The 15,681-nt window shown below is 28.0% G+C and overlaps 1 protein-coding gene across 1 annotated transcript; it reads left to right on the top strand.

Annotated features, from left to right (window-relative positions):
• Window positions 1-9,740: 9,740 nt before the first annotated feature.
• On the top strand, window positions 9,741-14,808 carry LOC117169765. Its single transcript, XM_033356271.1, has 3 exons — window positions 9,741-9,958; window positions 13,538-13,981; window positions 14,063-14,808. Exons 1-3 carry the CDS (start codon window positions 9,790-9,792, stop codon window positions 14,806-14,808), a joined length of 1,359 nt encoding a protein of 452 aa, XP_033212162.1. The 5' UTR covers window positions 9,741-9,789.
• Window positions 14,809-15,681: the final 873 nt, after the last annotated feature.

Below are 15,681 nucleotides of genomic sequence, written 5' to 3'. Positions count from 1 at the left end.
AAACTGAGGGTGATGGAATTTTTCTGAGGTCAGATTCGGATTCAGCGCAGCAAAAACCTTCGGGTATAGTAGGTCTGGTCTCTGGTTCTGAGAATTGTTGGTGTATTTCAAATGTTTTTAAACCACTTTCTCTAAGAATATAAGCCTAATTATCAGAGTGGACTGAAAATTAAGAAAAATTTCAATCGAAAGTGGCTAGTGCTGAAGAAGTTGCTACACACTGAGAAAAAAATATTCTTGAATCAAAAGTGCCGGTGCTTTTGAATTCCGCATTATTAATAATTTTCATATGGTTTAAACATTGATATAAAATTTCTTTGGTACAGATATTTGATTATTGTGTTTGCAATAAATAAATAATATTTATTAAAAAAAAAAACAACAATTTTTTATTATCTATGATTCAGGAATTTCATAATTCGGGAAGTTTTAACGGAAATTTTATTAATATTGTAGTATCGGAAATTTTTTTTCTCGGTATTTTTCAGTTGTCTCATTTGGCTGTGTAAATTAAAGTATTAAAAATATATGCAAACACTGATCATCTTAAGAGAATGTGCCAAAATTTTCGTAGGAATTGCTAACTAATTGAATTTTGAAACGATTTGTCATTAAAGTTCTAGTTCTATTGAACTAAATATTAACATAATTTAATAGGCAGAAATAAAAAATACTAATAATTATGTAAGAATTAATTAAATAAGAATATTATTCATTTTATACAAGTAATTATTAAATAACTAATCAGAGTAAATATTTAAGTCAAAACTTAAAATAAAAACGCTTAAAATAAATAGAGTATATTATACTACTTAGTTTGAAACGATGCAAAATATAAATTCTGCAAACGTCTATTTCAATTATCTAACGTTGCTTATTTTAAATCAGTAATTACTTTTTGCAATTCCTATAATTCAATTAAATTTTTAATATAGATTATTCTTATAAAAAATTAACTGACATTTATTAATTTTACTGTTTAACTCTCATTCCCAGAAAGGATTGCTTATATCTACAAGTTTTGACTATAATTGAATTGTTTTTAAAATGTACGTTAAAGTTATTATACCTTATATAATTCTACTTAAAAAAGAGAAAAGTTTTAGAAAATTACCGAGATGCAAGCTTTTAAAAATTTTCATTTCTTGAGAAAAAATGTCAACAAAAAACACCTGAAAAATTTCAAAAATAATTTTTGTTAGATACTGATTAAATTTTTAATTATCTAAGTACATTCAAAAATTTCTTTATCGTTCATAATATATTTGTGGGTGAGAATCGTCGTAAAACCATTTAAAGTATAAAGTTTTTTGACAAAAAGGTCAATAAATTACAATAAATTTGCAAAGTCATACAAAGATGAGTCGAAAAATGTCTGCATGATACTTCAAAAGTCAAAACAAAAAAATCAAAAAATAATTTTCTTCTGTGTTTTTACGTAGATTATTATGATAATATACGTTTCCTATAATATTAATAAATAAATTAAGTAAAGATGTTATGAAAAATAGTTTTAACCGTTCAAATTCATTGCAATTGTTTTTAAAGATCGTAATTTTCTGTTTTCGTGAAACATTGTTTGACGTAAATTATTGGTCACATGATGTTTTAACTAATAATAATAAAATAATTTTTCGAAATTGCTATAAAAAATATAAATTTGTTAGTTCATTACAATTGTTTTTAAAGATCGCAATCTTCTTTCTTCACTTAGCAAATAATTGGCACATAATTGCAACAAGAAATTTTTTAATTTAAACAGATAATGCGCACAAATAAACAATCAAACCGTTGTTTTTTAATGCACATTATTTTTAACAATAATTTTCAATGATATTGATAAAATAATTTATTAAAATCTTTATAAAAAAATTAGAAAACAGTTTAAATTCATTACATTTGTTTTCAAAGATATAGTTCACAAAGGCATATTTTACAGTCTACAACTTTATAAATGTTTATTTATTTTATAGACCCTATTCGCGATAATATAAAGCGTTACAAACAGTCGAATTATTAGTTACATCAGATATTGTTTATAACACTAGAAGTTCATACGCGCGCTTGGCGCGCGAACCACGAACTTACTTGCAATTATTTTATTTGTAAATGAAATTTAATATACCGCGATATTCATTTTTGCTTTAATAACTTTTATTTGTACACGGCTCCGCAAGGCTACCCTCTTAAGCTGCAGAATAAATTATTGCGCAACACTAATAATTTTTATGTAAGTTTGGGAAAAACATGCAATGTCGGTGCGTACAAATTTTCATAAAAAAACATGGTTAATGATCTCGACTCGAGAAGAGTCCAAATGTAAAGCCATTTTGAGCACCCCTAGCACTTGGAGGGGTGACCAATGTGATCATCTATAACGTACGACCGGGTTGTTAACTCGAATTTTGAAAACACGGCTAAATTCAGAAGGTGGTTTTCTGTAGTTTTCCTCTAATCTGGCCAAATGTTTAGGCAAGTGCGAGTAAGTCGAATAAACTCGTTTGTAGCCTCATTGTAATTAAATTGTATTAAAATTCATACAGGCTAGTCTGAAATTACTGGAAGAAATTAATAAAAAGAAATAATTACTGAAATTAATGAGAATGAAAGTTTTTACCATTATACAGTTTTAATTTCTTTTTTAATTCTTATTAAATATATAGTGCATACATTTTCTTGCAAAAGCTAATTTGTTTAAAATGTTCAAATGTTTCAAAATTAAAAAAAAAAAACAGTTAAGTTCTGAACTTGTTTTTGTAATTTATTTTAATAATAAATGATTAGCGTAAATTTGCAAAGTATCATAGTAAAAAGTAATTGGAAATACATTCTTTCTTGATTCCGTAAAGAAATTAAGCCTATTTTTCAAAAAATGCACCAACTCTTAATTTGCTCATGAAAGTAGTTTAAATAATAAATCATGAAAATTTGATTATTTTAATTAATCGGAAAGACGTTATTAGTTAAATTTGTTTTAAAAACTGACCCTATTCGTTGAAAAATAGCCAAATTCCGACTTTTTTTTATGAAAGTTCTTTAAATAATTAATAATTCTTGTAAATTTACCAAATAATTCAGGAAAGATTCATCGCAAAAATAATCCTAGTTAAATTCGTAAACCACATGTGTTTACTAATTAAAAAATACCCTTACTCTCAATACTTTTATGAATATTGTTTAAATGATTAATAATTATTATAAATTTACAAAGTATGGTGGGAAACGATCATCGAAAGACATTCTTAGTTCATTCCGTAAACAAATTATGCCTCTTACTTGAAAAGTGGCCAAACTATAAGTATGTTGATAAACATGTTTTAAATAATTAATAATTGTACATTTATTTTCTAGGGCATTACTTTTGTGCTTTATCGAAATCTAAAAAAACGAAACATATTTTTCTTATTCACCGTTAATATTATACCTCACAGAAGTATTTTTTTGTCTAGATGTAATTCTAATGCGTTGCATTAAAATTATGCTGTGACATAATTTTAATTCGTTGCATTAAAATTATGCCGTAACATAATTTTAATTCGTTTCATTTTCATTATACTTTCACATGGCTCACCTCGTTTCTCCATTATTTCAAATGCTAACTTTAATTCGTTGCATTAAAATTATGTCACAACATAATTTTAATTCTTTTAATTTTCATTGTACTTTGATATCGTTTTTCCTCGTTGCTCCACTATTTCAAATGCTAATATTATTTCATTGCATTAAAATTATGCTGTGACATAATTTTAATTCGTTTCTGAACTATGTGAAAGTATAATGAAAATGAAACGAATTAAAATTATGTTGTGACATAATTTTAATCAACGAATTAAAATTATGTTGTGACATAATTTTAATCAACGAATTAAAATTATGTCATGACATAATTTTAATGCTAGTCGCGGCGAGATCTGACAGATGGCGCCAAATAATATGCACAGGATGTACATTCTATAGTTGGTATGCTCGTTCCTCACCCTGTCTCCCACAATTAGACAACTCACTGGGCGATAGGCAAGATGGCTGTAAGAAACAGTGATTTACAATTATTAAAAAAAAAATTAATTATTTTGTTAAAAATGTAACTATTTTGTAAAAAGACCTCTTTTCTATCAAAAATTCAACTACTTTGTTAAAAATTTTATTTCTTTTATCTGAAGGTTTATCTCTTTCGTTGAAAATACATTTTTGAAACTGACAATTAATGTATACCATTTTTGGTTAAAAAATCATGTATTTTGTTAACAATTCGTCTTTCTTTGTCGAAATTAAATTACTTTATGGAAAATTTATACTTTTTGATTAAAAATTACATTTTTCGGTTGAATTATCAACTGTAAATATTTTTTGGTTGCAAAGTCGTTTTGTTGTAAATGCAACTATATTGTTAAAAATTAAAGTCATAATTTTTTGGGTGGAAAATTCGATTATTCACTTAAAGTTGAACTACTTAGTAAAAAAATTAATTTTTTCTTATCAAGGATTCATAATTATAGTTGAAAATTCAACTATTTGCCTTTAAGTTAGGTTAAAAATTCAGCTTTTTGTAGATAATACTCTTCTTGACTTTAAAATTAAAAAATTTATTAAAATTAAATTGACCTTTTTTAGTAGAAATTTTATCTTTTTGGTTGAAAATGTATAATTTTTGGTCAAAAATGCAATTGTTTGGTTAAAATATGAACTGTACATCTTCTTGGGTTTAAAAGTCGATTATTTCACTAAGAGTTGAACTACATTGTAAAAAAATACGTTTTTTTTAATAAGATTTTATAATTATATTTGAAAATTTAACTACTTGATTAAAAGTTTATCTCATTGCTTGAAAACTCATATTTTTCGTTTAAGAAATTCAACTTTTTGTAGATAATTCGTCTTTTTGACTTTAAAATTAAATAATTTCGTTGAAAATTCATGTATTCTGTTTAAAAAATGTCTTTTTTGTAGATCATTAATTTTGTTGGTCGAAAATTCAGCTTTTCCTTTGAAAATTTAACAATTTTGTTGAAAATTCGTTTTTTCCTTGTTTGGTTAAACCGTATTCTGTAAATTTTATTAGTTAAAACATCAATTATTTGTTAGAAAATTAATTTATTTGTTTTCGATTATGACTTGAAATATTATTTCAGTCTAAAATTTTTTATTTTTAACCCATTCAATTTGAAATTTTTTAATTAAAAAAAGAAAATTTCGTTAATTATCAGCAATATTTTACAGTTAATTTAAAACAATCCATTACAAACAACTGTTATAAACTACAAATTTGAACAGAATGGTTCGAAATAGAAAGCCTTGACTTGTTAAATTTGTAATGAGCTGAATATAAAGTTTAAACGCTACAATTTTAATTAAAAAAAAGATTCAAAATTAATTTAAAACTTGAAATTATTTCAAATAATTTGAAAGACGATGTAGATTTATGTAGATTAAAAAAAAATTAAGCTTTTTGAGAATTGTAAAATATTTAAAAAGAATAACAAAAATGGTTGTAATTGCTAAGGAAATTGAAAATAATTTTTTATTTCGAAAAATTAATTTTAAGTGAGCATTTGAAAAGATTTTAAAAATTAAAAAAAAAGAATCAGGACGATTTTAAGGAAATTTTTTTATTTTGCAGTTTTTTTTAATGTTAGGAAAAAAAACTAATTAACAAAATATATCAATTTTCAACCCAAAAGTTTACTTTTTAACAAAATAAATTAATTTTCTATCAAATAATTGGTGTTTTAACTAATACAATGTACAGGATAAAGTTTCACCAAAAATGGAATAGTTCAATTTCCACATAAAAGCGATTAATTTTTAATCAATCCTAGAGTAGTTACATTTTCAGATAAAGAAAAATAATTTTTATCAGAAAAAATGAATTTTCAACAAAGTTGTTAAACTGTAAATCAATAAGATGAATTTTTGACCAAGAAAATTAATGATCTACAGAAAAGACAAATTTTAAACAAAATAGATGAATTTTCAACTAAATTATTTAATTTTAAAGTCAAAAAGACGAATTATTTACAAAAACTTGAATTTCTTAAGCGAAAAATATGAGTTTTCAATCAAAGAGTTAAACTTTAAACCAAATAGTTACATTTTCAACCTGCACAAATCTACATCGTCTTTCAAATTATTTGAAATAAGTCCAAGTTTTAAATTAATTTTGAATCTTTTTTTAAATTAAAATTGTAGCGTTTAAACTTTATATTCAGCTCATTACAAATTTAACAAGTCAAGGCTTTCTATTTCGAACCATTCTGTTCAAATTTGTAGTTTATAACAGTTGTTTGTAATCTATTGTTTTAAATGAACGGTCAAATATTGCTGATAATTAACGAAATTTTCTTTTTTTAATTAAAAAATTTCAAATTGAATGGATAAAAATAAAAAATTTTAGACTGAAATAATATTTTAAGTCATAATCGAAAACAAATAAATTAATTTTCTAACAAATAATTGGTGTTTTAACTAATACAATTTACAGGATACAGTTTAACCAAAAATGAAATAGTTCAATTTTCAGATAAAAGCTGTGATAAAAAATTGAATTGAACAAGGAAAAAAACGAATTTTCAACAAAATTGTTACATTTTCAACGGAAAAGGTGAATTTTTGATAGAAAGGAGGACTTTTTACAAAATAGTTACATTTTTAACAAAATAATTAATTTTTCAATCAAATAATTGAGTTTTTATCCAAACGAGATGAATTCCAAAATCACCAATTTCTTTAATTTCTTTCAAATGCGGATCAAGATTTAAATAAGACTATTATAATATAACATAATTATAATAGTATAATTAATTAATTAATTATATATATATAATAGTATTAATATTTATATAATTTATATTTTATACTTGAAGTAACGTAACCTCAAAATACACCAATTAAAGAGGCGCGTGAAGTATTCAAATCATGAGAATCGCCAGCCCAGCATCGAAATCTGGAAATATAAAAATCCTAATCTCTTTATTTCATTTCAAAGTAGATAGAGATATAAATAGAACCGCCGAAGTGTTCCAACCGGCAATCGTGCACCTTCGAGTTTTCAAATTCAGAAAAGGAGAAATGGGTTGCGCGCGCAACCCAGGCATATATATCGTCTCCTACCATATTCACACGGACATATACGTGGCATAGAATTGGACCACGTCTCGCTTCAGATCTGGGATCACTGGTAAGAACTAGAGTCTATAGCGCGCAAAAACCGTTCTGATCATTTCCACCAAAACGCAATGCACATGTGCGAATCTTTTCTCGATCTCGTAGAGAATTCTTCGCGGATCATTTGAAAGAATGTAGTAATGTGCCAATGTCCCTATTAGTATGATATCAAGCATTATTCTCACTTTACGTGACCATTATTTTAATTATATAATGAAATAACATAACCTAAAATAAAATAACAGATATGCATACTAGGGTGCGCCGAAAAAATAAAATTGTTAAATTTTGATTATGCATAGCAAAAATCTTCTTTTTTCTATGCGCCGAAAAAATAAAAAAAATTTATTTTCATTATGCATAGCAAAAATCTTGTTATACATTTAAAAATGAGTCTTCATGATTTTTTCAGATTTTTAAAACGAAATCTTCAGTTAGCAGAAACTTTTTGAAGTTTAAAACAGTGATGTTTTCTCCATTGAACTAGTTGTTACGGCACGAATTAATTTATTTTTATGTGAAAAAAGATTTTCAGGCATTTTTATCGGAAAAGAAAATTCTTTTAGGGCATAAAAATACATATAAGTTGAAAAGAAAAAGTGAAAATAACTATAATTTCGATTTTCACGTATCATTAAGTAAAATAATATGCTCTCCTATTCTTAGCGCTAGCGACTTAAGTATATAAACGTTCAGTACTGTTCATTACGTTTAATGAACGAAAGTGCACGCGTCGAAATTGTTATGCTAATGTTTGCAGTATTTTGTGAGAAGTGATTTGTTAGATTACCAGTGAAATATACCAAAGTTTAAATGTGATGTGTGTAAAAACATTTTTACGAGGAGTGACTGTTCAAAGTTACACTTTTAAAGAAAACATCAAAACGAATATATCAATTTATACAAATAAAAAAAACGGAAATTATATGAAATGAAGTTGACACGAAAATAAATTATATATGTGACCATTTCAATACAAGTTTTATTTACAAGGGCCATTTAAAATCACACATGAAAGTGTACTCGTTTAAAAAATTTAAACCCAAAACCTGTGCTCTTTGCCGAACGTTTGTCACTTCTTCGATCCACGAAATGTTCGCTCATACTAAAAGTTTCACGATATCAACATTGAGCCAGAAAATACAACACACAGTTTCGAAAAACAGGTAGGGGGGCTTCATACAAAGATCATAAGTTCACCAAGTATGCTTGCTGTCGGTCAGGAATGTATTTACCACTTGATAATCAGAGGAAGAGGCATTTGAAACTCAAAGGAAGCAGAAATATTAATGCATTTTGTCCTGCATCTATAAACTTAGTAATTAACATTGAGGGTGAATCTTTTTCAAATACCTTATGCACTTTTAAAAAACATTATGACTTAAAGATTGATTTTTATTACGAACATTATGAGTTAATGTTCAGAGTTTTAAAAATGTTTAAAAAGTGCGCCAAAAGAAGTTGCATTAAATCAAGTAGGCTGAATCACTTGTCTAATTATACTTGAAAGAAGCCAGTATTTTCTTTTTACAAGCGAACGATATTCTCGAATCAATAAAATAACACAGTGAGCTTCGATTAATATATGAATACATTTAAAAGCAGCTACTTAGATTTAAATATTTCAATGGCTCCAAAATTACATTTTGTTATTTTTATAACGTCGAAAAATTTTGTACAAAAATAAAACGAGGTTTGGGTTTTTATGGAGAACAAGCAATAGAAGCAGCTTATTGTAATTTTGACAAGATGTGGAACAAGTACAAAGTTGATAACAATAATTCAAATTATAGAAGAGAATTATTGCGCGCATATGTACGAGTTTAACTCAAGCCATGTTTAGTTACAAAAAAAATTTATACATAAAGTTATAAAATAGATTTGTTACCTAAAAGAACATTATTATGTGTTGAAAATTAATTTTTTATTTATGATTTTTGTATTATTTAATTTATTTTACATTTTTATTAATATATGTACTTAATTTTTGTAAAAAATGTGAAAAACTTATAGATTAGAAATAAATAAAAATTATGGTTAACAAAAAACGAAAAAATGACTTACAAAAACGGCTCAATGAAATATTTTAATTTTTATGGATATTAATCGAACCTTTTAATTAAACTCAATCGAAGCTCACCGTAATAAATATGTTATTCTAATTTAAACTAAATTAGTTTTAGGCAACACATTTTTTAATTTTTAAAACAGTATTAATCCAGCCGAATCCAAAGAATTAATTTTTCCTTTCTTCTAATTTTTTAAAAAATTTTCCTGCGTGTAGATAAATTACAAATTGTTTATTATAGTTCTGTTTTCGTTTTTTCAGGTAACTGCACTGTGAAGCTTATAAAAACACACGTGGGGCATAAATATGAACCATTTGAATTAGTTCACATGTCATTGAGCAGAAAAGAAAGGGAAGAGCTGGCGAAAAAGATCGCCCTGAAAATTCCGTTTGACACTATTTTAGACGAAATAAAAGAGTCCGTAATTGCTTCAAATCTACGAAGAATTCACCTTAGCAAAAAGAAAGATTTGTTTAATATTGAGAACTCGTATCACCTTGCACATTCGCCAACGTGGCACAAAAATGACGCTATTACTGTAGAAGCTTGGGTGAATTCAATGAAAGACAAAGGGGACTGTGTCCTTTTGCATAAGCCCCAAGGAGTCACATCCAGTGATCATCCACAGTTTAAAGATGAAAACTTTATTTTAATAATTATCACGTATTCACAGGCAGAATTGTTGAAAAAACATGGAGAGGATATAATATGTGTGGATGGTACCCATGGTACGAACAGTTAAGATTTTGAACTTCATACTGTAATGGTAATAGATGAACTCCGAGAGGGATTTCCTTGCGCATTCTTAATTTCGAACTGTTCAGATCAAGAAGTTTTCAATTTATTTTTCTCGGAAATAAAAAAACAAGTTGGAGTTATAAAATGTAAAGCTTTTATGTCAGATATGGTGGCAGCATATTTCAATGCATGTCTTCATACAATGGGGGAACCAGAGAAAAGATAAACATTGAATTAATCAGTGTCATTTTTAATTGAAAATTATTTTAATATTATTAATTTTTTTTAAATTATTATTATTATTTAAGGCTGTACTGCATAACCACAATCTTAAAAATATTTTTTCATTTTTTTAGGTACTTGTGTATAAACAACTAAGAGTGATTCTTCAAGAACGACATGTAAAAGCTTTTGAAAGGATGGTAACAAATTTCTTGCAAAATCACTGTGAAAACTCGGAAATGACTGACATTTTGGGATATTTCAATAACTATTTGAAGAATGAAAAAAGATTAAGAGAATAAATAAATCAATTGTGGTGATTATGAGATTGATGAGAGATAAATTGTTTGACAAAATAATTTTTGAATATAAAGGGAAGCTCCGTACCACAATCTCAAACATCCGTTTGAGACACAAGAAATCGGACGAAATCGATGAAAAACTCATCATTGAAACAGATGATGTTTTCATTGTACCATCCCAGAGCATACAACCTTGATCAAAAAGTTCCCGGAATCATCACCGTGTGGCGCCCCCTGCTGTCCGATTCACATTTTTTTGTTTCTGTAGGTTGTCAAACCTTTTAACAATATTCCCTGCGAATTTCAGCTTTCTAGCTTGACATTTGTAAATGTAACGCAATTTTTATTGCATCTGTTTTTCTGCAAAATTCGATTTTTGCAATGGATTTAATTTTGCAAGAACGTGTGTGTTGTCGCACAATGCCATCATTATCCGTGAGTTTCTCAAGAAAAATTCAACTAATACAATTCCGCACCCATCAAATTCGCTAGATTTAGCTCCCTGTGACTTTTTTTGTTCGATTGACTGAAAAAACCACTTCGCGGAACGCGTTTTAGCAGCCGATCGGAGATAATACAAAAAGCGAAAACGGCACTGATGGGCATACCGAAAATTGAGTATCAAAGATGTTTTGAGAGCTGGATCAAGCGCTGGCATAAGTGCGCGGCAGTCGATGGGAATTACTTTGAAGGGGACCACATCAATATTTAAGAATAAACTTATAATTTTAATTTTAAAAATAAATTCCGGGAACTTTTTGATCAAGGTAGTATTAATCTGTAATATTATATTTTTATTCATACTTACCAATTTTATTAAAAAATTAAACTTATGAGTTATTATCAAATTGCTTACCTAAGCAGTTGGCAAAATTTGAGATTAGAATTGGAGGTTTTAATAAACTATTTAAAAAAACTGTTTTAGAGTAAGTAATGAAACAGTTATCGCAATCCATTCCTGCTTTTAGATGTATTCTGTTATAAATTGTTAGTAAATTGTGCCATTTTATTTGGATAAACTCCATTTGATTTTCCTTGTGCAAGTATTTGCTTCTTTGGTGTCCCACTTTAGAATATGTCCCCAAATGCGCGTCCCACTAATGGGCGATCTGACTAGCTTAAAAAATGATTTATAACAATAAACTATAAAATCATAAATGTATTTTTTGTTCTAAAAGATCAAATAATGTCTTAGTCACATATTATAACGGTTTTTGTATAAAAAATTCCAAATCCCCATTTTAAAATTGTGTTTATGTGGGTTAGCTTTTCCTAACTGTCCCAGTAATGGTCAGCTTACCTTATTGGTTTTATGTGAAAAATTGACTTTCGCGGATTCCATTAAATGTCAACGTTTCGAGACACCCGGAATCAGAAAAAATAGTTTTTACGTCGGTGTCTCTCGTTGTCGTTTTTTCGTTGTAGTATGTAAACACGTTAACATTTGAAGGAATTATTTGATTGGATTTCTCTTTTGCACACCGTATAAACATATGAAAAGAAAGGACGAGTTCGTTAGTTAGCTTTTTTTGAAGAAATTGTAAAAAGTTGGAGCATTTTGAAAATTTTTGAGTCCACTTTTTTTTTAATATTTGAAAATTCTTCCGACATATTTTTATAGTTGACTAAAATAAGAACAATGTTCCTTAATTACTTTTTTTGATCAAATGAAAATTACCAAAATTATAGCATTTTCAAAATCCAAAAAACCAAACGAAAATGAACATTTGCAGCCAGAGAGAGCGTGGTATGGAAAAAAGTCAAGAGAAGAAAAACGTTAATTTTTTAAGACCCTACAAGATTGCCTAAAGATTTTTTTGAATTTTGCTAACAAAAATCGAAAATTGAAGTTTTTATTTAATTTAAAATAAAAATGACTAAAGTTATGGAATTTCTAAAATAAAAAAAATCAAATGAAAATTAAGATTTAAAGCAAAACGAAGCGGAATTTTCATGAATTTCAAAGAATTTTAACAATTATAGCAGGGTTGTTTAAAATACTTCAAAGTACTTTAGAAATCTTAAAAAGATGTCAAGGTGTTTCAAAAGATTTTGAAGGTTTCGAAATCATTGAGTGTTAATGTGAGATTTTAAAGAATTTGATATATTTAGGATATTTTAATATATTCTAAAGAATTTTCTATTGATTTCAACAATTGAGTATGATATTTTAAAGTATTTGAAATATTTTAGGGTATTGTTAAGATTTTAAGGAATTTTCAAGAGTTTTGCAAAATTTCAAGAGTTTTAAAGGACTTAAAATATTTTAGCATGTTTCGAAATATTCCAAGGAGTTTTCAATGAATGTCAATAATTTAAAGCAATTTCGAGAAGAAAATTAATCTTTTTTGTCGAAAATTTAACCATGATTGAACATTAATTTTTGTATAGAAAATTATACTTGGTGGAAAATAAATTTCTTTTATGCAAAGTTCATGTATTTGATTAAAAATGCCTTTTTTAGTACACAATTCAGTGTTTTCAACGAAAGAAATGGATCCTTGATTAAAATAGATGAATTTGTATACAAATTTGTATACAAAATTAATTTTCAGCAAACACTTGAATTTTTAACAAAATAGTTTAATTTTCAACGAAAGAAGTTAATTTTTAACTAAAAAAGATACCTTTTTAACCAAAACACGAACAGCTACATTTTCAGTTGAAAAATTAATTTAAAAAAAAATCGAATTAACACCAAAATAGTTACATTTTTGTAGGATTTTATTTGTTCAATTTTTTTAAACTTTAAAATCGATTTTTCTGGATACTTTGTTCAAGCTAATAAATACAAATTAGCAAAGGGATATTTTTTTAAGCTTTTCATTACACAACAATAAGAACACAATGCGAAAGGTTTCATTAAAATCAGCGGCACGCCGTCGGGTTTTCAAAATTTTCATTTTTAACGTCTAACGTGACTCCTCTGCAACGCAATTATATTTGAAGGCGATTTTGAACCCTCATTTCTTTCGAAGGTCGTATTTCAGATAGATCATTCACAGAAAAATGTTCTGATTAATTAAGATAATTTACTCTTTATAGGGAAAGCTGAAGTGCTGCTAGAAATTGATAGAAATAGCTTAATGGAGGAAATAAAAGAAAGCATAATTAGGCTTCATCCTAGATATATTCAAGATCTCTTAAGAATGTGTGGCTTCAAGTTAGCCAAATTGGACATGAAAAAAATGATTGTATATTTGCCACATGTAGAAGATGGAGTAGAGCTGGAGAAGGAACTCAGACAGAGTAAAATTGTTGTTTTACCGAAAAATGATTTTCCTACTCATTTACCTCTGATTAATGCCCAACCACCTAGTCAAACAATAACAATCAGCAACTCATCCCATGTACCAGCTCGAAATTCCACTTCAGCGATTGTTACGACAAATGACCGAGTTCAAAGGACGAGAAGGGTGCATTTTTTACATCCAGTTGAACAGGTTGAAGATTTTGAAGATTCGGATGCAGATGAAGACACTGCAGCAGGTATCCATTTTACGTGTTGATATAGAAAATGGTCAACTTTTAAAATTATTATGAATACTTATAAACGATCATTTATTTCAGTCGATCAAAAAGAAATCTTAAACTTGGAGAGTTCTTTGTTGTTCCCATCTCTAAAAGAAGACGCAGAAAGGACGACAATCGAAATATCTAGGCAGAATTGTCTCCATGACCTACTTCAGCTCTACACTGATAAGGAAATTGTAAATAAAAACTTAGAGATTAAATTTATAGGTGAACTAGGTATCAATGGTGGCGGGCTCACTAAAGAATTATTTAATATATTTTTCATAAAGTGTCAGGGCTTATTTTTTCAAGGAGAGGATTGCTTAGTTCCGTACTTAGAATTGAGCAAATGCCATCAGCAGGATCACTTTATTATTATTGGACGCATTTCGCAGCATATGCTGCTATTAACGAATACCCTCCCGGCAAAAATATCAAAAATTACCCTGATGTTGATTGGCGATCCAAACAAGGATATTGATTCAGACGTTTTATTGCAAGAACTCGGAAATTATGTGAACCCTTACTTGCGAAAAATTTTTAAAAAAGATCAAAAAAATTTTTCGGCCCTATCCGCAGAGGAGTTAGAAACGATTCTGGATTTTTTTCAGTCGAATTGGTTCGATGAAAGACCATCCTCTGAAGCATTTTTAGAACAATTGAAAGTTATTGCAAACGAGACATTGGTGGAAAAACCAGACAGGCTCATTTTAAAAATGCGACAAGGGGTGATTCCTGAAAACATACTATTTTTTGGAAAAAGTGTGATTTCAGAGTTCTTTCGGAAATGTAAACCCCTATAGCTGTCAAAGTAGTGAATTGTTTGTTGACAGAACCGAATTTAAGTAATGAAGAAAGTGATGTGTATCACTATTTTAAAATGTATGTCCGATGTCTGGACACAGAAAAATTAGAAACGTTGTTCTTAATCACAGGGTCGTTCCTGATGCCAAATTATATCTACTTAAAATCTAATGATTCAATGGGGTTAAGCCAAAGGCCTTTATTTAGTACATGTACGGATACTATTACTCTCCCTAAAACGTACACGACGTACAATGCTTTGAAAAATGATTTGAACGCTTGTTTAGAAAATGATGAAACGAAAGTATATACCGAATACTAACTCTCAGTCCTCAAAAGGTTTAATTTATTTTTATTCACTTTTTAAAAAAATTCAATATCATAATAAGTATACTCTGACGATTTAAGTAGGTTTTCATAACATAACTGCCGATAGACGGTTGTTTCTATTTGGAGTTCAGTGATCTCTACTATTGAAAATTTGAGGTTTGAAATTATTTGTGATTTATCAGAAAATTATGTATAAACTAATGTGCAGTGTGGACATTTAAAGTATGTCAAAATCTCCCGCTAAGGAGGCTTGCATATAAAACAGTATTGGCAAATACTTTTGGTTTTTAAATACCACAATTCAACCACGAAATAGAAATATTTTAATGCAGTAGGTGAATGGAGACAAGAAGTCGGATTCCAAAGGCCTCTAACCTAATCTATACCTAAGGAGATTCTCCTTAGGCTCGAACTTTTCGTGGGGGCCACGATTTTCCGGAACTGCTAGAAATCAAAATTACATATAGGGCCCCGTAATTCCAATCCCCCAACACAGGGGCTCTGTTTTTCTCTTGGCGGGCCTGCTGGATTGAATCTCTCTA

Source organism: Belonocnema kinseyi, chromosome 3, assembly GCF_010883055.1.
Source record: "Belonocnema kinseyi isolate 2016_QV_RU_SX_M_011 chromosome 3, B_treatae_v1, whole genome shotgun sequence".
Taxonomy (NCBI): domain Eukaryota; kingdom Metazoa; phylum Arthropoda; class Insecta; order Hymenoptera; family Cynipidae; genus Belonocnema; species Belonocnema kinseyi.
Note: the sequence above shows the minus strand (reverse complement) of the source record. Positions and strands in the feature narration are given on the sequence as shown.

Excerpts from the sequence above, each read along its gene's own strand:
- LOC117169765 (XM_033356271.1), top strand. The coding sequence starts at position 9,790 with ATGAAAGACAAAGGGGACTGTGTCCTTTTGCATAAGCCCCAAGGAGTC. Across the intron at positions 9,959-13,537 it reads ATGTGTGGATGGTACCCATG|GGAAAGCTGAAGTGCTGCTA; the intron begins GTACGAACAGTT and ends TACTCTTTATAG. Across the intron at positions 13,982-14,062 it reads AGATGAAGACACTGCAGCAG|TCGATCAAAAAGAAATCTTA; the intron begins GTATCCATTTTA and ends CATTTATTTCAG.